Source organism: Onychostoma macrolepis, chromosome 17 (assembly GCF_012432095.1).
Source record: "Onychostoma macrolepis isolate SWU-2019 chromosome 17, ASM1243209v1, whole genome shotgun sequence".
Taxonomy (NCBI): domain Eukaryota; kingdom Metazoa; phylum Chordata; class Actinopteri; order Cypriniformes; family Cyprinidae; genus Onychostoma; species Onychostoma macrolepis.
In genome coordinates, this window is record NC_081171.1 from 21,719,217 (window position 1) to 21,746,360 (window position 27,144).

Below are 27,144 nucleotides of genomic sequence, written 5' to 3' on the forward strand. Positions count from 1 at the left end.
TTAATCAGCCTCACACCCAGAACTAGGCTACCTGACGTGAGAACTCCACAGTGCGGAGTTAGCCAACAAAGACTGGCCCATAAGCTCTTCTGAACTCCGGCTTATAATCCAGTCTCTGGGTTCCCAGTGTTAAATATGCTCTATTATAACTGGATAGTGCAGAAGCGGAATTCTCAACAGATGAGCCGCATTTGAAGAGCTTGTAAAATAGCTGAACACATCTGCAACTCTAATCTGTTGAATTCAACATGAATCAGTGTTCACAACCCATTTAACTTCTGTATTGTGACATTTTCCAAGTGAAAGATGATGTTTGAAAAAGGAAAAATAAGTAAGAGATGAGGATTCAAATTTTATCCATCATGAATTGAATGTATTGTGAAAAGTTCTCCATGTTTCAATCCACCAATTTTTATGCGCATTTTATAATATTGCATAAAGTCGACACTGGATGGAAACGCCAAGAAGCGCATAAATTCTGAAAATTAACATAAAACGTATGCGCACAATTGAGTAGGATAAACTTTTTATCTGCTAAGAAAAAATGCACAAACTACGATGGAAACACATGTACCGATTAAATTCCACCATTCAAATCAAAAAAGTAATGTGACTTTGCACAATGGGATGGGATAACTTGACTACCCAGCGGACTGATCTCATTGCACAGCATCTGAAATGTTGTTTTGGTTGTTCTGAAATGCCTGTGCAAGTGTTTCATCAAAGTATTTCTTTATAATTGTCTTACACGACTGTATTCCCAAACAACATGCATGCACCTCCGAGATGCAAGCAATTTATCATACATGAAAATTATATTCAATGGCTTCTCCTACTTTTCTTAGTGATATTTATTTCCAGTTTATTTATTTCACAATTTTGTTCTCTTTTACTCGTTGGATGGAAACTGTGCTTTATTCACAAATGTTTTATGCATTAGTTAAATTTGGCATCTTTGTATGGAAACATAGCTACTACAGGTTGTGAAGGGGATGGGTTTTTGTCCATATAATGGTACTTAACAGGGTTCAAAACAACACTGACTTTCATTGTATGGACCATATAGAACCGTTCACTCGTTGAGTGTATTTTCTTACCTCATTGATGATAAGGCGGCTTGCCATGCGCAGACGTGTCTTGGGCCCAAAGTGGTTGGTGATCATGACCCTGAGTCCGGCCTCGGGGAACCGATAATGTGGTGGGCTTGAATTTATCATCTCATCCACCATCACAACAGAGCCCCTAGTGTACTCTTTACTGGGCTTTACTGCGGACACAGACGAAAAATTGTTTGTAAGTGCACCTATACATTGTACTCATGCTCAATACGTGCAGCATGTACAGCATTTGTTCATAAAACACACACACACACACATAACTGTAAAACCTGCCCTAAGAGACCAAAAATAAATAAATCCTCACAACAACTGCGCACAAAACCAGCAGGACTGTAAACACACACTCAAAAGAAAAAGAATGTGTCACAATTTTCAATCTAATTTGTCAGTGAGAGACTGATTCCTGCTGGGATACACTGTAGGCCCACCTCTGAGTGCCTCAGGATACTGTCAGAAACCATTGACACACAGAATACTGACATGAAATGAAATCCTCAACCATCCCGCAGATTACTGCTGGACACATTATTAACTACACATAGACAAACACAATGACCAAAGACATTCACAACATTAAAAGGAATATTCTTGGTTAAATCTAACTTGAAGGTAAAATGGGTGATTGCTGTGCCTCAAGTGCTAATAAATGGCAAAAAAAAAAAAATCAAATGTTTTCTCCATGGGACAACATGCATTGATAAACTGCACACAATGACACCAGGAACATTCTCAATTCTGATTTAATGTTGTGATGTTACTATATCTGTATTTCACTTGCTTTTGTCCTTGGCAGATACCTTTTCAAAACCTCAAATGAATACATGAATACAAACCTTATCAGTCAGACACAGTGACAGATACTATTTTGTAAATGAGTGGAAGGAAGTATCACTGGTTCTGAGAGAAAGACATGAACACACACACACAGACAGAGAGAGAACTGCAGGATGAGACAGGAGCCAAGGCAGATTTAGTAAGGCTAAACAGACAGGCTTCAGCAGACCGCCACACAGCACAACGGTTAGAACTGCACTACAGGACACCACGCTCTGAAACAGAAAGCGCACCACAGTTACTCAGCAAGGAAGCAAAGTGTCAGCCTCTCATAAGAGATGTCAGATGGCTACGCTTTCAGTAAGTGCTGTTGGCGTAGGTTTTACAAACAGCAGAAATACAGATAGTAGAGTGGAATTCATTTAAAGAGAACAAGATCCGACTTTGTTGCAAGCGGCAGAGGGTTAGTCGCTACTAGCCCACGAGGAAGCCTGTCTAGTTACCCTTACCTGGTCTGAGTAACGGCCATGATGGATCATCCCAAAACTGATCATAACATGCATTACCATCCTCCATCTCGCTGATGACCGTATTACCATTGGCGACACTGCTGTCTTTCTTCCCTGAAAAGTAGTTCTGCAAGCTAGTGTTAAACCTAAAAAAAACAACAACAACAACAACAACAAAAACACAAACTGATTTCTCAGGCAAAAAAGGTAAATTGTCTATTGTCAATAGTGTAGTGATGTATAAAGCACAGCTCACACAGAAGTTACTTTCAAATCAACCAGCTTTCTGTTGTTTGATATGGCAAATGATCAACTTTAACAAAATCTGCATGGGGAAATCTTTGACTCGTCACACAAAAATCTTGATTGTTTAAATCCTATTGAAATGACTGGATTTTGCCATGAAAATGTACTGAACAGCGGTAAATGTAACTGCACCTTAATTCAGCACATCGAAGTACCATGCAGTTCTATGTTGTCACTTTACTAAAATTTAAGTAGTCAGTATAGCAATACCAGCAAAGACTTGATATTAAACACTTATTTCATACCACAGCAATGTCACTAATGATACGTCACTAACTAACTTAACACACTCCTTTATTTAAAAGGTCAAATATTAGTGGAAAACATGATAATTTAAAGATACTTCAGGCTAAACAGTTTTAACTAAATAATCAGATGTTTAAATAAATGAGTATGCAAAATGAAGGTGGACTCACTTCATGATGATAATGTAGCCAACATACATGATAATCAGTATCAGACTCTCCCACCTGCAGAGACAGAGGAGGAGAAAGACAATCATGTGTCTGCCTTCAACCTATCAGAATAAAATAAACTCAGACGTTCACTTACCACAAAATCTTTTCATCATAAATAAACTGAAAGAAAAGTTCAGAGTGTGTGTAAATATTCATGGAGTGACATGTCTTAAATTACATGCTCTATAGAGCTTAACAGTGACAACCCAGTATTTTCTTCATGATTTCCTTCAGATTTTTATTTATTTTTTTTTTAAAGGTGTTTAATAAAGACTTGAACCAAACCAACGAGCCCCATTATGAACAAACTTTTTTTGTTGTTGTTTTTTAAAAGAAAGACTGACAAAGTAGTATTGTCTTTATATCTGTGTACTTAAAGGGATAGTTCACTCAAAAGTCATTAATTGTAATTGTAAGACCTTTGTTCCACGTCAGAACACAAAGTAAGATCTTTTTTATGAAATTCGAGAGCTTTCTGACCCTGCATAGACAGCAACAGAACTACCATGTTGAAGGCCCAGAAATGTAGTAAGGGCATCATTAAAATAGTCCATGCGACATCAGTCTGTGTCAACCTTAATTTTATGAAGCTACGAGAATACTATTTGTGCGCAAAGAAAGCAAAAATAACTACTTATTAAAAAATGTCTTCTCTTTTGTGGTGGTCTTCGGCACCCGTTCACAAGAGTACCACGACACGTGTGCATCTTCCTCTGCTTGCAGACAAGGCGCAGTGCATCTGGTTCTACGTCAGAAAGCCGGCTCCTGTGTCAGCAGCACCACACACACAAACACATGTGTCATCTGGTACTCTCAAGAATGTGTGCGAAGAATGAAGTGAAAGACAAGACATGGTTGAATTAAAGTCTTATAGTTTTCTTTGCTCACAAAGCTTATTTTTGTAGCTTCATAACACTACAGTTGATGTCACATGGACTATTTTAATGATGTTCTTCCTTTCTGGGCCTTGAATGTTGCGTTGATGTCTATGGAGGGTCAGGCTCTCGGATTTCATCAAAAATATGTGTTCTGAAGATGAATGAAGGTCTTACAGGTTTGGGACGACATGAGGGTGAGTAATTAATGACAGAATTTTCATTTTTGGGTGAACAAAACTAAGTCTTTTTTAAGGGCACAGCAAATACTGCAAACAAATCTGAAACTACAATACAAAATAAAGCAATAAAGTAATTTATTTTAATAAAAAAAACCATCTGAAGCATTTTGAATAATACTGAAGTGGGATCTTTTGACTTGGTTGCTGGGGTGTTCTTCGTGGTTACTGGCCCATTTAGAAATACTCTACTCCATAATGGCAGCAGCTTCTACAAGCATTACTGACTTTTCCTCATAAAAGCTTCTAAACCACTGTTTAACATCCTCAAAGCTCATGGTACACCTACCTTGAAAGGCTTTTTTTGTTATTGCTAATTATCAGTTTCTTTTATTTCTAGAACCTACTCTATTTTGCCACTTAGTTACCAAAGCTCATTAGATTAATGACACTTACTGCAATAAGGGCGACCACTGATAAAATGTAGTAGCTTGAGTCTCTGAACACAGCAAACTTGGTGAGAAAAACAACCTAGTGGGAAAACAGAAGATCTTTGTAAACAGAAGTCAACAAAAGCAACTATTTTTTGCTTTGTTAAATTTATCATGTCTACTGTACCCTCAAGTCATGCCATAAGCCACAACAAAAAAGGTTTTATTTCTCAAAATACAAAAATATCACAGCAGTGTGCTTTTAAAGGCCTTTCTTGGACCTCATTACAGTAACCAAAGTATTTGCCTGCAAAGCCTATATTTAATGTGGTAGAACTTTTACTTTAATGGAATATTTAAAAATAAACCATTGTTTGAAATGAGTAAGAAGGGGAAAAAAAATCAATCCAGTAGATTAATTTTCACATTGCAATGCTCAGATGAAAACATGAAAAGGTCAAAAGTGGCAGCAGCTCCAAAGGAAGAGAGATGTATATAGAGCTCAGAGAGATTCTCACCTGCCCCGCAAATATCCCACACACGCCGATGATGCACAGAATGTTGAACACGGCTGAGCCCACTATGGTACCCACCCCCACATCTCCATGTGTTATGAACACACCTGCAAAACAAAACAAGAGTGTCCTCATCCACAGCATCTGTTGACACATGACTAATGCACATATAAGCACCTGTACGTGTGGCTTACCAATTATAGAGGCAAACAGCTCGGGGGCGGAGCTTCCAGCTGCCATGAAGGTCGCTCCTGCTACATCTTCACTCAGGTGCAATTTCTGATGGATGGGTGGAACATACAGAATCACACAGAGGATGTGCAGAGGCCATAATTAAAAGGTCTAAATAGACACCAGAGATGAGCAAAACTAATGGTGTAATTGGGTTGTTTGAATGACTAGCAGCTCTTAAAGGAACAGTTCGATCTAAAATGATTTTAGTTATTTCTTTTTACACTAAGAACTGGAAAAGAGCAGCATGAAGATAATTGTTTTATATATATTTTTTTCAATCGTAATTTATTCCTGTAATAACAATGCTAAATTTTCAGTATCAATACTCCAGTCTTTAGTGTGACATGATCCTTCAGAAATCTTTCTAATATGCTAATTTGCTGCTGCAGTAAAATTTAAATTTTTGCTGCTCAAATAAAATAATCAGTTGAAAACAGTTTGTGTGTAAACACTTTTTTTTTTTTTACAGGATTCTTTTATGAATAGATGAATTTGATGATTTTTTTAATCTATAAATGTCAGTCTTTACTATCATTTTTGATTAATTTAATGCGTATTTGTTGAATAAAAGCATTAATTTCTTGCAAAAAAAAAAAAAAGACTGACTCCAAACATTTGAATGACAGTATATATGCCTTAATGGAGTCAGTCACTGTCATTATATTTATAATGTTTGCATAAAAACTCTTCTAAAAAAATATTGCTAAACCACAAAAAATAAAGCAGGTTTCAAACAATATAAAGTAAATAAATAAATAACAACTGAAAATGTGTAAATAAATTGAGTAAACTATTCCTTTAAGTAATTGGCTGGGTTAATAGTCATGTTGCCAAGACACTGATCAGGCACATTTTTAGGGATATTTTGACACTAAATGCTGAGTAATTGACAGATATTCAATAAATAAATAAATCAATAAATAAATCAGCTGAATAACTATAACCTTTAGTGAAGAATTTTAAAGGATTATGCATAATAAGAACATTGCCCACAGCAGGCGATTTGAAGTCGGACAGTAACTTGTCTTGACGTTTATTGTAAAACATAGTGAATTAATTACAAAGATGGTGCTTTGATGGCAAATTTCTTCTCACCTCACAGATCTTCTCTAGAGAGGTCACAAAGTAGTCATCACAGACAATAGCAAGGGCCAGAAACATATATAGAGCCTGAAATGGGAAGATAGACAAGAATGAGATGCACCATAATGGGCTTGATGTGCAGAAATAGTTCAAGTTGCATGTCTAAATGGTTTTCTGATTTATAAGCAGTTGTTGACAGAGCGATTACTGCGCCGTGAACCCAATGGCAAACTCATAACCAGTCATAAATTATGGCGAGAGCTGACAAACTATTTATAATTGTCATAAAATTCTCAGACAAGCACTATTTATCCTGGATGACAAGGTCAACTGGTGAGCAAGGCTAGACATTGATTGACGCGCACACAAAGTTCTCCTACCGCAAATATGTGTAGAAGTACAGCTCCTTGCGTACGCTGTCTGTTGGTGAATATATCCTCGGGGAACTCGTGGACGGCTGCATTGAAAATGAGAAAGAAAAAGTCACTTTGGCGCAAGTTGTCTTTCCATAAAAATGATAAAGATAAAAATCTGACGGTACAGTTCGTAAAACCAGATCCGCATGAGATTCCAAGGAACGATTGGAATGTGTGGGCAACAGAATATAAATCACGCCCTAGGGACAAGCGACTTCATCATAATGTAGGAAAACACACATTGTACATGTAAGTGTACAATGTAAGACACATGGTCACCAGTGCATGGGACTACATTATTATTTCCCACATTGACATTCATCACAGCCAAGGGTACGCTCAATTTAGTTATATGAAAGAAATATATGTATACAGTAGCCTCAAAGACTATTCAGAGGTGCATCCAGTAAGGTGCTTTGCTAGTGGGACGTTTCACTCTCTACACCTGTTATCCTGGGCTCTGGGTGAGTTTGAATAGGTTAAAGTAATGTAGATTTGCACAGCCCGTTTCAACACCAGATTCTAGAAAAACTACATAGTTTTGATGCAACTTTCTCAGTGACTGTTAGACAGTAGCTACACATGAACACAAATCACTCACAAGAAAAAATGTTGTCAGTGCTGCCCCGCGAATTTATCAATAAAATAAAATAACTTTGCAGCTGAAAAGCTACATGATATTTCTCAGTAGCGAGGTTCTTGAAGCAGTTCAACCAATGGCAGCGTTTCACGCGCGGCGGTTGGGGGGATGGGTGGGTTCGGTTGATAAATAAATATACAGAATACGCTGTACTATTCAAACATTAATTATTTATTTACCCTAGCATTGCGAAAAAGCGGAGATCTGTCTCCTCCAGGTTGTGCGCAGCACGTCAGTCTGACTCTGAATGGAGGCAGGGTGAAGTTACGTGTCGCTGACAGCTTGAGGATCCAATGGCGCTACGAAGATTTACTGACAAGCTGTTTTTAATGCTTATCAATGGTTAAATATTTGTAAAACCCACTGATATAAAATAATAATAACGAAATATAATAGAGATGTGAAGTTTGGATAATTTTTCACGGCACACCTGACTGGGCTATAGGGTATGGCAACTGCAATACTCTGCTATACGGAAACGCCGCCCCTGAGTTCAGCTTAAAGGGGTGGTTTACTGTTTTTTTTCTAGGCTTGATTGTGTTTATGGGGTGCAGTCTAACATGTGTTTATGCTTCGTTTTTTAAAAATGCATAATTTTTCATATAATTTACCTTTATTCCACACCGCTCTGTCCCTTCTCTGACAAACGCCTTGATTATTTCCTGTTTTTATGAAGCCCTCCCTCAGAAATACGTGATGGGCTCTGATTGGTTAGCTGGCTCAGTGTGTTGTGATTCACTAAACCGCCGAGTGTGCGTCTAAATGTCCCGCCCCTCAGCTCAGCGGCATGTGCTCCGGTTGTATTGTAAACAATGGCGTCGTCTATATTGCTTATCAATTTGAGCCCAATTGAGACGCAGAGGATATTAGTGAAGAGGATCGCGTAGAACCTGTGCAAGCACTGCTCTTAATGGTATGTTTGTTTGTTGTCTCATACTTTTAGATACGCTGTTATTATGCTACTGCTTATGTTAGTTTTTAATATACGGTTTTATTCTGATTAAAGCTTTAATACAGTACGGCAACCGCACACACGTTCATGTATAACGCTTCTCATTGCTATGTGAAAATGTATAATTGGAACAGTTTGTTGGAGCTGATCTGACGATCTGAATGAGAGAGAGAGAGAGAGAGAGAGAGAGATGCAGAGCAGGGGGACGCGAGGAACAGTATTAAGAAAGGCTGTTTTATAACATTGATTTTGAAACTTGTGAATCCATTAGAATCATCAGAAGACAGAATCGCGATTCATATATGAATAGATTTTTACGTGCACCCCTAGTTTTCTCTTCACTAAAGCAGCACAGCATGGCCTTGCCCCCTTCCTTACATGTTCCCGAGGGCGGGGTTTATCTGGGTCCGTGACGTATCAGACCCGGGAAGCAACTCGTAGTCCCTTACCAGCCGTTTTTGTAGGCATTAAACTTCCAGAATTGTAAAAAATATCTCTGTTTGCATTGAACTTTCAGCGCTGCAACTTTGCAGATATTGTTTATACTCAAACAGCAACATTACACACTAACTAACGTTAAAAAAGTGAAATTGCAATCAACCACCCCTTTAAAGATTCGCTATTAGTAGAGACGCTGCTATTTTTGTTTGCTGGGGTAGTAATATTCTATGTTAACAGGGAAGGGGGGGCCAAAAATTTATTTTGGCTATGTCATGATAAGAGGTAAATCCGGCCCTATATATATATATATAAAAATAACACACAGTGAGGAAAATAAGTATTTGAACACCCTGCTATTTTGCAAGTTCTCCCACTTAGAAATCATGGAGGGGTCTGAAATTGTCATCGTATGTGCATGTCCACTGTGAGAGACATAATCTAAAAAAAAATCCAGAAATCACAATGTATGATTTTTTAACTATTTATTTGTATGATACAGCTGCAAATAAGTATTTGAACACCTGAACACATATTTGGTACAGTAGCCTTTGTTTGCAATTACAGAGGTCAAACGTTTCCTGTAGTTTTTCACCAGGTTTGCACACACTGCAGGAGGGATTTTGGCCCACTCCTCCACACAGATCTTCTCTAGATCAGTCAGGTTTCTGGCCTGTCGCTGAGAAACATGGAGTTTGAGCTCCCTCCAAAGATTCTCTATTGGGTTTAGGTCTGGAGACTGGCTAGGCCACGCCAGAACCTTGATATGCTTCTTACAGAGCCACTCCTTGGTTATCCTGGCTGTGTGCTTCGGTCGTTGTCATGTTGGAAGACCCAGCCTCGACCCATCTTCAATGCTCTAACTGAGGGAAGGAGGTTGTTCCCCAAAATCTCGCAATACATGGCCCCGGTCATCCTCTCCTTAATACAGTGCAGTCGCCCTGTCCCATGTGCAGAAAAACACCCCAAAGCATGATGCTACCACCCCATGCTTCACAGTAGGGATGGTGTTCTTGGGATGGTACTCATCATTCTTCTTCCTCCAAACACGTTTAGTGGAATTATGACCAAAAGTTCTATTTTGGTCTCATCTGACCACATGACTTTCTCCCATGACTCCTCTGGATCATCCAAATGGTCATTGGCAAACTTAAGTCGGGCCTGGACATGTGCTGGTTTAAGCAGGGGAACCTTCCGTGCCATGCATGATTTCAAACCATGACGTCTTAGTGTATTACCAACAGTAACCTTGGAAGCGGTGGTCCCAGCTCTTTTCAGGTCATTGACCAGCTCCTCCCGTGTAGTTCTGGGCTGATTTCTCACCTTTCTTAGGATCATTGAGACCCCACGAGGTGAGATCTTGCATGGAGCCCCAGTCCGAGGGAGACTGACAGTCATGTTTAGCTTCTTCCATTTTCTAATGATTGCTCCAACAGTGGACCTTTTTTCACCAAGCTGCTTGGCAATTTCCCCGTAGCCCTTTCCAGCCTTGTGGAGGTGTACAATTGTGTCTCTAGTGTCTTTGGACAGCTCTTTGGTCTTGGCCATGTTAGTAGTTGGATTCTTACTGATTGTATGGGGTGGACAGGTGTCTTTATGCAGCTAACGACCTCAAACAGGTGCATCTAATTTAGGATAATAAATGGAGTGGAGGTGGACATTTTAAAGCAGACTAACAGGTCTTTGAGGGTCAGAATTCTAGCTGATAGACAGGTGTTCAAATACTTATTTGCAGCTGTATCATACAAATAAATAGTTAAAAAAATCATACATTGTGATTTCTGGATTTTTTTTTTAGATTATGTCTCTCACAGTGGACTTGCACCTACGATGACAATTTCAGACCCCTCTATGATTTCTAAGTGGGAGAACTTGCAAAATAGCAGGGTGTTCAAATACTTATTTTCCTCACTGTATATATGTATATATATATATATATATATATATATATATATATATATATATATATATATATATATATATATATATATATATATAACTATTAAAATCGCATACAAAATAAATAAGCATTAATAATTAATCATAAATTAATTAATCGTGATTAATTGTTTGACCGCACACACACACACACACACATATAATTACGATTCTTTCTTCAGTCCAAAACCATCAACAGAATACTTAGTTTTTTTATGGTTTGGGTCATTAAAACTTTGTCACTTCTTGGAGGATGATGTCATTTTGTAACCGGCTATTGTGAGTTACAGAGGTTTTATAAAAGACTAGCAGGTTGGAAAGTGATATTGAGAAATTAATGTGATTTTTTAAACTTAAAATACTCTTATTGGGGTCACTTTCTCTATAAAGCTTGTAACTCCTTGTCTACACTCTACATTTTTTATCAAGTTAAAAATCAACAACAAACAGTTCAGCTATCTGCCTTTATCAGTGTCATTTTTCATAGTTAAAACAAAATGAAATAGGCTTATTTGGGCCACTTCAACAAGGCATGTTGTCTAAATGCATAACGTTTAGGACTTATGTGTTACTGTTTATATAAACCATTAATGTTTATTGCCTTGCTCTGTCTACTTGCATTGTAAATGCTACACTGTAAATATGATTTATGTTTGACAAAAAATAGTGATGAGTCCAAAATCCTTTTCTGTGATGACTGCCATTATGCCACAAATGCTGTTGATAGAGCTTAACTTCATATGGAACCCAAAACATCCCTTTAAATCTGGTTTATATGCCTCCAAGGCCTTCTGTTACTTCAATCTCACCAAACATCAAAACCCTCACAAACACATGGCAGGATCGGTCACATGTCAGTACATTCTGTCATGGCTGCCCTGTTTGTGACCCGGGCAGCCCTGTAGGTCAAATAATCCCCAATGGGACAAGATTCTGCCTGTCAGGGCAGCACCAATAAAGCTCAGAACATAAATCAACATCATACCATAATCTATACAGTCACCTTCCCCTCTAAAGCTAATGAGGTTTTTTTGATACTTTTGTTAGGGACTTGCCACCCCCAAGTCTCCATATTCTGCACCCTAGATATGCCCCAGGACCTTTTCTGCCCATATTACTGTCCTTCAGAGCAAATACCACTAACAAAAGCATCTGCCGTTTAAAAGCATCAAAAACTGCTTAAAAATCTTCTACTACCAACTCATTTTTCAGTCTGAAGAGCTCATTAAAACACTCGTGGCACTAATAGCTCTTCCCGTTAAGAAGCGATCTGTTATAAATGATGGCAATTGTGGCGTGATGTTTTATCAATCACAACCACCACAATAATTTCCATCGCTGTTATCTGAAGGGTTGAGAAAAATTAAGATCCCCAACAGGTTTTATCCATCAAGCGGAAGAGAGTTGTCGGTGCCCTGATCACATTTCCCTTCCCACAGCTCGCCCCTCCCATAACACATGAGAAGGAGGAGAGGACACCCTCAAGGTCGTCTCCTGAGGGAAGCCACAGAGCACATGCAGACATACGGAGGGTCATCCACAGACTACCACACATTCAGAAACACAATACACATACTGTACACACACACTAGTCTCAAAGAAGCCACATAAAGCAACTGAACTGCTTGGCATTACGGAAGAGGTTAATTTCACTGGGGCAGAAGGGAAAAAAATAAATAAAATACATTTTGAACCTGAATGATTTTTGGCTAAAAGTGGCCCATGACCACACTGTCTGTGGTGGTTGCCAGGTATTTCTAAGCAGTTGCTAGGGAATTCTCGGTGGATTTGAAGGAGGTGCCAATCAAAGAGTCTACCAACAAGTCTCTGTTCTCCTTCCTAGATATGGCACACTTCCCCCTCTCCTTCAGTGCAAACCTAAATAACTTTTTTCAGCCGTTATACCGTTTAGTCCACGAAGCAAAACTCATTAAGTATTTCTGATCATTTAATAAAACAAAAAACACTCCTCAAGCTACATGATTTCATTATTTTATATTATATATAAATAAATATATTTAATACTCATATATTATGTAAACAAAAACTTTTATTTTGGATGCGATTAATCGTTTGACAGCACTAATATATGTCAGTCCTTACATTCCAAAACTGTATTCAGTGACATGAGGCGGAGTAAATAAGAGATTTTTAATAGATGGCTCACTCATTTCATTCCAAACCCATTAGTCTTTTGTTTATTTTTAAAACATTATTAATTTATCATTCTCTGATCATTTTTGTCCATTCATTTACATTCATGGGTAACACTTTATCTTAGGGTCTCTTAACTAGCTGTTTATTAGCATGCACATAACTAGAATATTAGCCATTTATTAGTAGTAATTAAGCACATATTAATGCCTTATTCTACATCCCTAATCCTACCCAATACCTAAACTTAACTACTTTACTAACTATTAATAAGCAGAAAATTAGGAATTTGAGGCAAAAGTCGTAGTTAATAATCAATAAGTGTTCCCTATTCTAAAGTGTTACCAATTCATGCACTTTGCAGAAGCTTTTATCCAAAGTAATATTACAATAACATTGCTTCCAAGGTAAACTTTCAGTTAATGCATTCCTTGGGAATTGAACCCATGACTTTGGGGTTGCTAGCACCATTCTATATTCATTAACTAAAACTTTCACACATCACAGTACAAAAAGACACTGAAAAAAGTACTTCATATGGATAGAGCAGGTGAATACAAGTCTTGTGAAGCAGCACAATCATCTTATATGATAAACAAATTGAACTTAGGCTTTTATTTATATATAAACATTAATCAACATACATACATAAAACTCATCAAATATTGTACGCATGGAAGTGTAACCATGTTTGCCAGACACAGGAGAACAAATGAGATTTACAGAAAACATGTATATAAACATGAGCAAATATGATTAAATATGGTCCGATATGCAGGATGAAACCATTTTCCAGAGATGCTGCTTCTGCAGGATAGGACTTTATATTCAGCAGGATCTGCTGTTTGTTGACACTGGAGGTTGTTTTCCTCCAGGTTGATGCACTTGTGTGAAGCATAGCAATCTCTTGCAGGTAAATCCATTAAAGTCCTTAGGAGCTCCAGCTCACTGCATTAATTATTAATGATGGTACCATTAAAAACAAACTCTCTCTGTCTCTGTGGGCATCATGACAGTACCTTCAGGTGGAGGCTTAGTCGAGGTCTCCAAACAAATGGTGAACAACATACAAGCATGTATGTACAAGTATGTGCCTTGGGTTTGTATCTGCTGCATGCACAGCATATCGTCTTGGCTACTGTGGACAAGCATCTCAGGTAGAGTGAGACAGAATGTGCTTTGTTGTCTCCTGTCATCTGATGACCTTATCCATCAGCCTCTGTCCTGATGTGAACACACATGGCAGGATCAGCGCCTCACAGCTGGATATACTGAGCTAGATGTGTGTGTCAGTGTAGCTTGTTATGGTGTGCACATCAAAAGTGAAGTGAATATTCGCGTCACGTTACTCGCGGGATGTTTTTCGCATCACTTGCACAAATAAAAACATAATGCTCTCCATTTTCTGATTCAACCAGATGTGTCAAATCAGACATGTCAATAAGCTCTTCGCTGATTGGTTTGCACAACAACGTGTCATGCGAGTTTCTCCACTCGAGTTGAAATATTTCAACTTGTGTGGAAGATATGATTGAGGCAAACATTGCACTTTCACGGCAATTGCATTGCCCAATTCGTGTCATTTGCACCGTCTGGCAAGAATTTGCATCTATTTGCGTCAATGCATTGTATGTAATCCAGTTACGCAAATAATTCAATGCACTTTTGGTGTGCACACACCTTTAGTAAAAAAAAAACAAATAAAATAAAAAAAGGATGTGGGTGTGTTCAGAATTGCATAATGCATACTATGTTTTGTAAAATTTACATCCTTATGGTTCATAATATAGTGCATTGCCTTCTTGAGCATCAACGAATGTTTGTACCTTTTGTAATTATAATAATTCTTGTCTCAAATGTCCACAATATGAAAAAATGGATCAACATCACATAGCCACATTTGGAAGAGCTCAAAGTGCAGAAGATGCTGGAAAACCATAGATTGTGCGACAGGCTCAATTAAAAATGCAAGTTCACACATTACCAGTAGATGGCGCTTATAAAAAAAGCCCTGCGGTTCATAAAGTATTGTGCACCATTTTTGACACCTGCTTGTCATGGAAAAGGAAGTCAAAGGGTGTTTAGATGTTTTCTAACAGCCGTTTGGATTTTTTAAATTTGCTATGGTGTCTATCAGACAAACACTACCAAATATAAGGTTTAGGCCTGTTTACTATATTAGGGTCAAAATCAATGGACAATGTCATGACAGTGAACTGTCCGTTAAAAAAAATAAAAATCTAAAAAATAAAAATCCAAAAACCAATTTCATATTCAACTCTGGGTTAGTGTGTGGCTTTTGCCAGTAAATACCACCTAGAGCATAACATATGACTGATTTACTGCTTGATTTGCGAGCAGAATTACACTAGTCAAGGCATTGTAAGGATTTAAATGTCAATAAATAGTTACAAGTCTTTTATGGAATAAACTGTGTAGTTCATATACAGCAGCAATCCGGAAAGAGCACCGTTAATACTGGATGAAACACAATGCCGCCTCTAGCCCCATCTCTATGTGACAAGCCTCTGTAACGGTATTATGTTTTCTTTATGAGATATGCTACATAACTGTAAAGCTGTTGAATAGTGTATTAACCTATTTGTTAGTGCCTGAGCTTGCAGTTATGTCACATCTTAAAAGTGCACACACAAAGCACCCACCCCATTACATTCCACCTTTTTTTCCCTTACGAACGGGTCGATCAATCTGTTCCAGTCTGTAAAAAATGCAAGTTCTTAAAATAACCCCTCTTCAAGCACAGGAGCATTCTGCTTATTCAAATTTCAGGCAACAAGCTGGCATCCAACCCAGACTGTCTGAGCGCTCTCTCTCTTTCAGATTACTTATTGATTTGAGCAGCTTCTGAGGAGCACAAACATAATGGAGGCCGCTCTCATCAAAGCACCTGCTTGTTTGCCTATATATGTGAACGCCTGTTCAGTGGGATTCTCCTGTTACAAAACCTGCAAAATATCTTTTCTTTAGAGCTAAAAAATTAATTTTGCATGCTAACTGATTTGTGCCATTTGAGCATTTTTATGAGTTGTTTCATGTCACTCCTGACCTGAAGAGATTGGTGTGTTCCCCTTATCACATCAAATTAAAATCAACTCATTTCACACCACATGACAATGAAGGAACATCTTATTTAGCAAAAACAGAACTGATGACAACCTCCACAACAGTCTCAGCTTCAGAAAGTATGTTCATGAACCCGTTAGGGACCATCTGATGCATACTGCATACAAAAAAATGACAGGATCTGGCCAGCTCCAATTTGATTGGTTGACTGCTATGCAACTTCCAGGAGTCAGCGTGCACTTGATTTTAATCAGTCTGCTAGGAAGGAGTGTTTACAAGTTCCCTAGGCTGCTACAATGAGAGATTTAGAGGAAGAACGAATTGCTGTATTCGCCAAAGTGTACAAGGTGAATGGCAAAAAATCTTTAAAAGATATTTGAGAGGCAATTAGCAGTGAGTAAACATGTTATTCTATAATCAGGACTGTTTACAGAAATAACTGCTACTTATTACTTTTAAATGGATGAAATTTCTGACCACAAAGCTGCAAAACACTTTAAACAAATTGCTTCAGTGTTTTCCGTGTAAGCTTTCACAGAGATTGCTATATCTTGAATGCGCCACCACTTTGCACATTGGCTGATTATCATAGCATCATTGATTTCACATTTACCTGCCTCTAAACATCACATAAAACAAAAAACTCTGGTTGGTTGCTTTTTAATGTCGATCAGATGGGCTTTCTGTCTCTAAGTGGCTTATTATTGGTCAGAACAATCCATATTGTGGCAAATTTCAAATGTTTTACTCTGCAATACAATCTATAGTATAATTTACGGATGCTGCTTTGCATAACATCTTGATTTAATTACGCTATACCTCTCAAGAGAAGCTACATCAATGAACTCATTACCCACCTTCATTCTGTTAGAGCTATAGTTACAATATGTGTGGGCACTGTGTTGATGTCTACATCAAGGGATAAACAATGGTTTAAGGAAAACATAAGATGTTGCTGGACTGCTGCTCTGATGAGTTTTGGAAATAAGCCACAGAAGATCTGGGCTGGAGCTCAAATGAAACTAAGGGCTGTACAGAAATATCCGCAGTTTTACCACAGAGAGACGAATCCTGCAACAAACACTATAGGGGTGGGCGATATGGAAAAATATATCACGTTTTTTTTCTTTTAGAAATATCACGATTTCATCACGATTCTTGTCATGTTGGTTTTACTATTTTGTCTGAGCAGTACAGCCAAACTAATTTCCCTATTATAAAAGACAAATCCTTTCAAGGTAACAAAATATTTAAAAAAGAATGGTGGATATTTAGGCCAAAGTGGGCGAAGACGAAAATGAATGTAAAATCAATGTAAAAGTGAAATTACATAAATATTACACCATGTAACAACACTGAACATGAGTACTGTTTAACACTGTAGATTGTTAATTCAACTCTTTGGGAATAACTTTTAACACTGCAAATATTATTTGGATTTTTTTTTTTTTTCCGAGCTCGGTGTTTGACCCGGCCTCAAAGTGCTCCCCTGAGTGCTTCTCCCTGTGCGGGGGTAGAATGGGCTAAAGGTGTGGAGTCGGGGTGGTGGAGGGATGCTGAAAGTCGAGATAATGGAGGTAGGACGTACTTGGTTATTTATAGGAGATTTCTCATGCGCTGATTGGATAAATAGTGTAATCACTAATGATTAACTGGCTGTGTTTAATTATCTGTGTGCTCCTCCCGAAATTTGTTTATAAAACATCACTTCACAAGTTCACACTTACATATAATCAAACTGAGTAAAGGTTATGTGTATTTGGCGTGCTGTCCAGTGAGAGGGCTCCGAGCTCGGCAAGACTCCCGAGCCCGGGGCTCTCCCCTTGTCCGGGGAGAGGGGTCCGAGCTCGGTGTTTGGCCCGGCCTCAAAGTGCTCCCCCAAAATGCGATTAGAACAGGACAGCAGCCAGATACTTGCGTTTGTGACCCCCCCAAAAAAGCAAGGCTTAATATTAGAGGGTGCTGGACGTCATTGGTGTACGTTTGTTATGATGGTACCTGGAAAGAGTAGTTGGCTTCTGCGGAAGCCTTCACTGCTGAAAGAGAGGGATAAAGGCACCTGCGGGAGCAACTACTGCTGTGGCAGTAGGGGAAATACGGGAAAGGCTTCTGTGGGGGCATTAACTGCTGCAGCATCAGAAGAAGAAAGTGGCTTCTGCGGAAGCGTGCTCTGCTACAACGGTAGGGAAATACAGATGCAAGCTCCTGCGGAGCAGTCATTGCTGTGGCAGAGGGGCAAGCTGAAAAGCTCCTGCAGGAGTGAGGCGCTGCTGGGATGTAAAGTGGAGAAGAAAAGGGATAGACTGGGTTTACAGGGGGCTGCTGATGAGGTTTTGGTAGGCTTCTATGATGTGGGAGCGGTCCAATCGGATGTAGTTTTTAAAGGTTTCTGACGACCAGCGACCGGGCGTTTGGATAGTGGGAAATAGTGGGGTGGATGTTCGGGTTAAAGCTGGAAGTGATAGTGAGCTCAGAGCATCTAAGAAAGCCGAAGAATGCTAGGATGAACATAGCATCTAGTGTGCAAGCGGTGTGGGTGGAATGGTAACCTCTGCGGAGAGTGGAAATGCATTTGGTTAAGATTTTTAGGGTTATGGGTTGCCTGGCGTCTGGGTGGGTGGGATGGGTTCTTTGAATACCTTTGATGAGAAGGGTGGTCTGTGAATTGGCTATTTGAGGTGAGAGTGAACCAAATATGAGCTTGTGAAAAAATTGGATTCCGCTTAGATAGCCTTTTATGGAGCCGACTTGGAGGTTTTTGTTAATGTTCGGGTGAGATATGAATGAGGTGATAGAGAGCAGGGAAAAATCGGGGAACGGCAGGTTGTAGGCAGAATGAAATGCTTTGAAGCATTTCCATGCTGTTAAATAGGATTGTAGGGTTCTGGGAGAAACTGCTTGAAGTATGGAATCGAGGGAAGCTTCGAAGAGAGGTCTCGGAGGATGATTTAAGGGAATATCAGCCTAAACAAGAAGGTACTGGGTTTGGGAGTGGTTCTGCCTCTGGTGCCAACTGCCTGAATTTCTGACAGGCAAAACAAGAAAGAGTCAGCTATTCGGTTTTTGGACCTGGAAATGTGTTATGTGCAGTTATGATGAACTAGTCACAAGCCGAGATCCAAATTAGGCGTCTTAGCAGAGGTATTAGGGTGAATGAATGAGAATGCCCTTTATTAATGCAGTGCACGGTAGCCTCGTTGTTGCAGTGAATAATAATGCTAGCGGCGGACCACTCTTTTCCCCACAAAAAGGCTGCCACGACTATAGGATATAGCTCGAAAAGCGCCGAGGATGTTAACATCTGAGGTAGCTGTAACAGCTGGGGGGCCATGTAGAAGCGAATCAGCGGTTCTGGTAAAATCCTCCAAAATCGACAGAGGGGGTGGCGTTGGTAAATAATTGGATATCGACTGGAGAAGAAATCAAGTCGCTGTAAAAGAAGGATAAGCCGTTCCAAAGTTTTCCGAGCTCTGCAAAGACTTTTTGCGTTGTCAAAAGGTGCGCGGCTGGGATGGAGTCGAGGGGCGAGATGATAAAAAAAATATTGTCTAAGAGATGGACTAAGTAGGGTACGGCGTAATTGTTGGAGAGGATCCAGCAGATTGCTCCTGACAACATGTCGAAAATTTTAGGGCTGCTTCTGCAGTTGAACGTGAGGCGGATGGAAAAGTAAAATTTTTGGGTGAAAACCTGGGTGAATGGGCATCACCTTAAAGGCAGAGGTGATGTCGACTTTGACCATTCCAGCACCGCGACCTGCGTCTTTAATCATGGTAATGGCTTGGTCGATGTCGTGATAATGAAGAGAAAATTCTTTGAGTGGAATGAGGCTGTTAACACTCGGGAGCGGGGAGTTATGCGGGGAAGAGAGATCAATTATGAGGCGTTTTTTACCTGTACATTTTCTGGTAGCTACACCTATGGGACTAACGTGGAAAATGTTAAATGGAGGAACGGAAAAGGGGCCGATCATGAAATTTGTGTCTATTTCTTTCTTGATAAGATCGACTGTTTCAGGTTCGGCTAGAACAGATTGGAGATTGGGGCAGATGAGGTTTTCAGAGGGGAGATTTTCAATACCGGGATGAAAGCCATGTGAGAGATCCGACAGTAGATATTCAGAGAAATTAGGGTCAGGGTGATAAAGCAATTCAGAAGACAAACAAGAAACATTTACGGGAGTCGATAAATACTGTTTATCATTTTTATTTGCAGCTTTTTGAACAGGGCAGATCAAGCATCTTCTGCTGCGGCCTGATGATCGGAGGCTCATCCTCGAAAGAGTGGAGGACTGATCAGGCTGTGAATAGGGAGCACTGCGGCCCCGACTTGCTTTATCCTTTGCTTTGGATGGAGGAGTGGAGATTGGAGATCGAAAGTGCTTGGCGCAGACCTGATACAGTCCATTTTTCCGCTGCTGGGGCGGAAGAGAGGGCTGAGGCATAGGATGACGCTGGAGACGGTTGCTGACGCCTAGCAGGCGAAGGTGAACCCTGACGACTGAAGATATGAGCGGTGGCGGTGGCGGTGCGGGAAGGCCGGCGGCCCCGCAGTGCAGCCGTGGACTTGGTTAGGGTGTCCTGCGGAGCGCTGGTGTGCTGAACGCCGGTTGGAGACGCAGGCGGAGCTGCGTTGTCGAAGGTGTTATCCTCGGGGAAGAGTTGGATCTCTGACATGGATGCGGCGATTGGATGAACCAATGCTGAAAGTCGAGATAATGGAGGTAGGACCTACTTGGTTATTTATAGGAGATTTCTTGTGCGCTGATTGGATAAATAGTGTAATCACTAATGATTAACTGGCCGTGTTTAATTATCTGTGCGTGCTTTGTTTATAAAACATCACTTCCAGAAAGATATTACTGAATTAATAGGGTACATTTACATGACAACAATGTATTAAAAACAAACATTGTCAAAACGATCCCCAGTCACACGGATCTGCAAAAACGACTAAAAATGCTACATTATGCATGCCAGGCCAATAGTTGGCGATGTCACTTTGTAAAGAAACACTACACTTCGGAGCACATACCTATAGACTGAACACGTAATCTGCCTGTGCGTGACGTCACTGTGTAAACTACAAAAATACAAGATAAAAACAGTATCATTTTCAAAAACTTTGAAATCCATTTTTCCAATGGGACCTTCCAAAGGGTCTCTCCAAATGTCTCGATTAAAAAAAACAAAAAACCTAGAAATAAGCACTAAAATAAGCTAAATTAACTAAACATCAAGCTGGTTCTTATTTTAAAGGGGCCATGAACTGAGAAATCAAAATTTCCTTGATCTTTTGAGATACAAGAGGTCATTGTGCTATAAAAACATTCTGTAAGTTTCAGAACTCAAAACTTTCTCGTTAGTGTAAAAACTGCTTGTATTGAAACCAATCTGCCAAAATGACAGGTTGTGGAATGTGCCACTTTATGATGTAATAGTGTGGCTAAACACCACCTCCGCAGAAGATGATCAACGCCTGCTTCGGCATCACTGCCTGAATAACAATAGAGGTTTACACAGGTTTATGCAGAAACCAAATGATAAAGATGACAACAAAGACAAGATGCTGTGCAGTGCCAAGTTGTGGAAAAACAGTCTTTGCATTGCCTTCCTTCTGATCCGAACATTAGGTGGATGACCTTTATTTTTAATGAAGTTCCAGACCATGTCAGCAAGGTCTTTTGTTCACTTCATTTTATCGCGGATTCATTTACAGACAAAGCATAACTGTATGCAGGATTTACAGAAAGACTCAAGTGTGATTAAAGTGTGAGCAACTTTTTATTATGCGATCACTATTGATTTGTCTGTTGGTTTGATCTGTACTGAGTATTTATGAGTTTTAAAATAGTAGAATCCATGAAGAACTTTTAGTTCTTCATACTTAAAGCATTTTATTTTCTATGTTCTCAGGCCATCCCATAAGCTGATAATGTGGTAGCTGAATTATTCAAGTTAAGTGGTATATTTAGCTTTATAAGCAGTTGTCGTGCAAGACGCTATTTTGCATTTTTTTTTTTTTTAAATACATTTGACGACACCAAGATGATGTGCTGCCACTGTACTGCTCCATCTCTGATTACAATGGTCTCAAGGGTATCTTTGTAGGGCGGAGTTTTAAGAAAAAAAAGGGGAAGTATCTAATTCAATTCAGCTACATCTGAATGAATTTTATAACAGCTAACGGCTTTAATTCCTAAAAACAATAACTAACATTATAACAGCGAGAAAGAAGCGCTCTCTGCAAACTCTCACACGCAGCGGGATGTAAATTCATGAGCGAATGTTTCACAATTGTGACAGTCGACGTGACCTCCACCTGGCCTTCAGCTCGGAGGGTTGCTGACAGAGATGGACAGATCTCATCTTTCTTCTCCCTTCTCACTCATGTAGCTGGCAAAGACCTCAGATCACCGCTTGCTCACATTCTGGCTGGGAGCAGCAAGGCTAAGATCCATGATGTCAGCACTTGACGAAGGAGTGTGGCGTACCACTGAGCAAATCTGCCTGAAAGCGGTGCTATTCCACACTCCATGAAACACTGAAACATTCATTATGGGTAGCAAGCAAATTGAAAGGGCAGATTCCATCAGCCCACGATGACAAACTTCCTCAGCTCACGACTCTAATAGAGACACAACCCCTGAAACGTTCTATAATCTCACATCACAGTGCAAACGGGGTCACGTGCACCGAACTGCGGCGTTCGGCAAATAAGAGCCGCTTAATGAGAAAGCCCTCGGGCACTGAGATGCCAGGACTCCCAAGATACATCCAAAGATCTGGCCTCATCTTCCCCAGCATCTCCTATGGTCACAGGGATGTCGAGGGGACAATGTCTAAAAATAGCCTTCCTGCTTCCATTTATAGAATGCACAAGGCAAAGCCACAGATCCATTTCTCTCAATCACAAATCTTCCCTCACAATTCTTTTGTCTTTCCACAAAGCTGCCCGGAGCGATAAGAGCGATAACGATTTCCAGTCAGAGCCGCTTAATTTACTGTTGGAACAATTCATTTCAATAAGTTGGCACTGACATTTTCATGCATTTCATATGACATTTCGTTCAAGATATATGTCTTTATCAGCATTGCCTTGTCAATATCAGTGACAATAGACCAAAGGCAATGATATTGTGAAGCAAGTCGAATTTCCCAAAGTGTGGACCAATAGGCGCACACAACAAATCAAAGACACTGAAATTATATTATATGGGATGAATTTGATTACTAAATAGAAAAACTATTAAATCAATGACAATCTTAAATGGAACAGATTCCCAAAGCAAACAGTAGGTTTTCTGTGTGCAGTCTTAGCAGACCATCTGTTTTGAGTGAGTAGTGAATATTGAGCTTAATCTCCACTAAACTTAATATTCAGTCATATATCAAAATGCAGAAACATCACAAATCTTTAGATAAGCTGCTTGAAAACAATTAGGCCTGTGACAAACATTTTTGTATGTTTCTTAAATTTCAATGTGAATGCTGAATGAATGTTATTTGTGGATTTGTTTTATGTTATTTGCAGATAGATAGATAGATACCTGGGGTACCCTTTTTATTTACATTTGGTAAGCCCTGCATTGATGTTTTTTCTCAGTATGACGTTCAAGACAAGTGATCACTCTAATGGGGAAAAGGCATTAATCATTATGAAGTAATGTATGAATTACCTGGTTCTGTGCAGTTCTTTTCGGTCTCATTGTCGCCCGCTACGGCCATAAGCCTTCGGCCCAGGTGATCTCTGGGAACAGCAAACCCCTCCTGAAACACAAGCCCATGACCTGTAAATGAAGATACACACACATTAAGTTTACAAATTCAGAGCGTAGGCGCAAAAGCTGTTGTGAATCCGCTTACCCGGATCCATCCATATCCAGCACAGATTTGCAGAGAATTACTGTTGTTTAGCAAATAAATAATTTACAGACAGTTTCACACATAATCCCAACAATTTAATACATAATTTTATGTTACACCTCAAATGACAAGGGAATTTATAGTAAAAAAATCATTCTCTCAAATGGCTTCGTAATGCAGAGTTTGTGCAGCTTATATGGACTGCACCCACCTGCACCAATTACATAAAATTACAATTATATAATAAATATTAGTATTTTGTTTTAATATAACCTCAAACAAATACCCTACTGTTTAAAATAGTTTTATACGTTTAGCACATCACCTTGCATTACATTTCTTGTCAACTATCCAAATACTCAAAGAATGGTCAACAACTTTGAGATAATTAGCTAAATTACTTGTTGGTCAGGCTTGGGGTTAGAGTGCGATACTGCGGCCTTGATCTGCCTGGCTTTCTGTTTTAATCACTGTTCACATGTGATGTGCATTGTATCATGGTTAGCAGCACCACAGGGTTTATTTATTTTGAGAAAATCGTAGAAAGAAAGTGGTGTGAAGATTCATCCATGCATACTGTCCCAACAGCCAGAGCATGAATTAGGATTTTATGCCTCATATTTTGCCTGCATTTCTATGCTTCAGCAGTCAATTTGAGCACATCATTTTTTCATGAGGATATGGAGTGTGGTCCAAAAAAAAAAAAAAAAACACCCAGGATAATCACATTTATCTTTTTCTGAAACTATGGCACATATTTAGTGGAACATATTTATTGGACAGTTGGCATTACAGCTGTTATTCATTGAACACATTGTGTTTATTCAAATTATTTATTAAAAAAAAAACATGCAAATTCTGACAAAAATAAAATGTATGATGTTACTTTTTTCTGTATAACATGAAACCAATGAACTAGTAGAATGACTAGGTAGCTGTAGTCATCATTCAGTTCTCTCTTTAAGGATTTTCATGACGTTCAACTCTGAAGACTTGAAACACTGTACTAAATCACTGTGACAGTTTTTTCCAGAAAACTTTATTTTAGCTGAATTTTGAGCTCTTCACATTAAGATTACATTGCAAAAGACAAGGTTGCACTAAATATTACAAAACAATAAACAGACATTAAATCTGATGCCTACAATGTTTTTGATGGTTACATGCAACAACAAATAGCATGACCAGTGTAGCCTGATTCAAAAATGTAATGAATCTATCCAAAACTGACTCTCAGACCATCAGTTTTAATCAGTCCAGTGACTCACTGAGTAAAATGGTTTGATGAGTGGTTGAATTAGTGGTTCTTGACTGGTTAAATTTGACATCCAGCTCAGATGTTAGAGTGTGAAATAGAAAATATTTTGACATTTCAAAAACAACCTATCCCAGTTTAATATGCAATCAGCTAGCCATATATATTATTTATATTATTGACATAAGGATTTTCAACAGGCAAATTTTAAAATACAAAAAATAATATATTTTGTAGTTGTTCAAACATTAAGAAGGTTGTGTACACAAATTCATATAAAAATTTTAAATTAAGTGATTTGAGTGTTTTTTCATCTAGATGAATCAGCCATAGCCTTAAAAAAAAAAAAAAAAAAAAAAAAAAAGTCATGTGGTGCGACCATGATTCATATTAAAATTAATTTCCTTAACATGCTTAACATTTTTTTTTAGATGTTCTCAGTAACTGAAGTGTTTAGAAACAAAGTATTTGCATTTCTTTTGAGTTTTTGTACAGAATGATCTCATATTTTTGTTCTATAATTTCAGAGTTGCCTTAATTGTAGTTAGAAGACTTATTTTTTCTGTAAATTGTATAAAACTGAGAAAAATATTTTAAAAATTCCATTCACTTAAGCATACTATAGCAATGATTCAGATTTCAGCCACAGAAATTAGATAATTTTTTTATTTATTTAATACAGTTATTGCCATTATTGGTCGCACCACATGAGTGGTTGCTCCAAATGACACAGACCTTACATCATTACAAATCTATTTAAAGAAACATGTGTGAAAAGTTCAGCATATGGCATTAACTGCAGTCATTTCTTTAGACAGTTATTTCTAAACATTGCCCAACCTTGGCTGCTCAATTGACCCTTCGCCGGGCGTTTGATTAACAGGCAATCTGAGCAATCATAATACCAAATCTGCCAGTTTTGTACGACAAACAAACCAGACAGGAGAGTAGATTAAAGATTAACTTGAAAAATAGTGTTTGACATCTTTTCACAGTTGAAACAAGATACCTTCTGATGTTCATTCATGTTTTTTTTGTGCTATAACTAGTAAGAGATGATCGATCACATGCCGCTTGAACTGAGGTGCTACAGCGATCAGTCACGACACATTAAAGAGACACAAAACAGTATTTGTCGTTTCAATTTCTTAAAAAAAACAAAAAACAAAAAAAACAATTTGAACTCTGAGACTTTAATACAGAAAGTAACCTGCTCTGTCTTGTATGTCAGCGTGTTGTCAGTGTCTTCTTTGCTCCGTGATGTATTTTTCACTGCATAAGAACATGTGTGGCATAAAATTGCCATGGTTTGTCGGATGGTTTGTCTGATGTAGCAACAGTAACTAAGGGCGGGTCTTTGCTAAGGGTCAATTTAGAGCTGCTGGCTCAGGTTCTGAAATCATAAACATCTTTCTTACAGCAGAAAATTACATCTGGAGTTTGTGCTTGACTGCAAGGTCAGAATTAACATGCTGCCTATGGTGAGTGTTTATTTTACTTTGCTTGGCAGTGGAATCTGGTAAAATAGATTAAAATAGTTAATAAATATATAATAAGTTACTAATAAATGCATAATTACCAAACTAAAACTAGATGCTCTAAATTTCTATTTTTTGCATTTTTTCTCATATTGTACAAAGAAACCGCTCGAAATGACCCAAACTGCATAAAAATCTATTCCAAATGATATTAAAATCAATATTTTGTGTATATAAACCATTAATTGGATATAAAAGCACAAAAACTGTGAATCTGTAATCTACAATACAAAACACTCTGCAGTGATCACACCACAATATTTTCAAATTCAGTCAAAATTTACAAGCACAGAATTAGCCACCTAAACAAAACAAGTTAGCTTGACCATGAAAGGTCACTATGAAATTTATAATAAAAATAAATGCTTGTATAAATAACTTG

At 38.6% G+C, this 27,144-nt stretch overlaps 1 protein-coding gene and 1 long non-coding RNA gene across 5 annotated transcripts in view; one reads left to right on the top strand and one right to left on the bottom strand.

The window, feature by feature from the left end:
- The window catches only part of LOC131523007 (uncharacterized), a 72,200-nt gene that overhangs the window by 12,007 nt on the left and 33,049 nt on the right, over positions 1-27,144 (top strand). Inside the window, exon 3 of the long non-coding RNA XR_009266692.1 lies at positions 20,320-20,827. This is a non-coding gene — a long non-coding RNA (uncharacterized LOC131523007). The remainder of the gene's footprint in view (positions 1-20,319; positions 20,828-27,144) is intronic.
- The window catches only part of slc24a4a (solute carrier family 24 member 4a), a 41,637-nt gene that overhangs the window by 8,615 nt on the left and 5,878 nt on the right, over positions 1-27,144 (bottom strand). For 3 of the 4 annotated variants that reach the window (XM_058748961.1, XM_058748959.1, XM_058748960.1), the window contains 10 exons: positions 23,783-23,893; positions 6,863-6,939; positions 6,495-6,569; positions 5,360-5,444; positions 5,169-5,272; positions 4,676-4,750; positions 3,260-3,285; positions 3,124-3,177; positions 2,402-2,547; positions 1,098-1,267 (listed from right to left, as the gene is read on the bottom strand). In XM_058748961.1, the coding sequence (XP_058604944.1) occupies positions 1,098-1,267; positions 2,402-2,547; positions 3,124-3,177; positions 3,260-3,285; positions 4,676-4,750; positions 5,169-5,272; positions 5,360-5,444; positions 6,495-6,569; positions 6,863-6,939; positions 23,783-23,893 (923 nt within the window). The remainder of the gene's footprint in view (positions 1-1,097; positions 1,268-2,401; positions 2,548-3,123; positions 3,178-3,259; positions 3,286-4,675; positions 4,751-5,168; positions 5,273-5,359; positions 5,445-6,494; positions 6,570-6,862; positions 6,940-23,782; positions 23,894-27,144) is intronic. The other variant, XM_058748962.1, reaches the window with a different exon arrangement.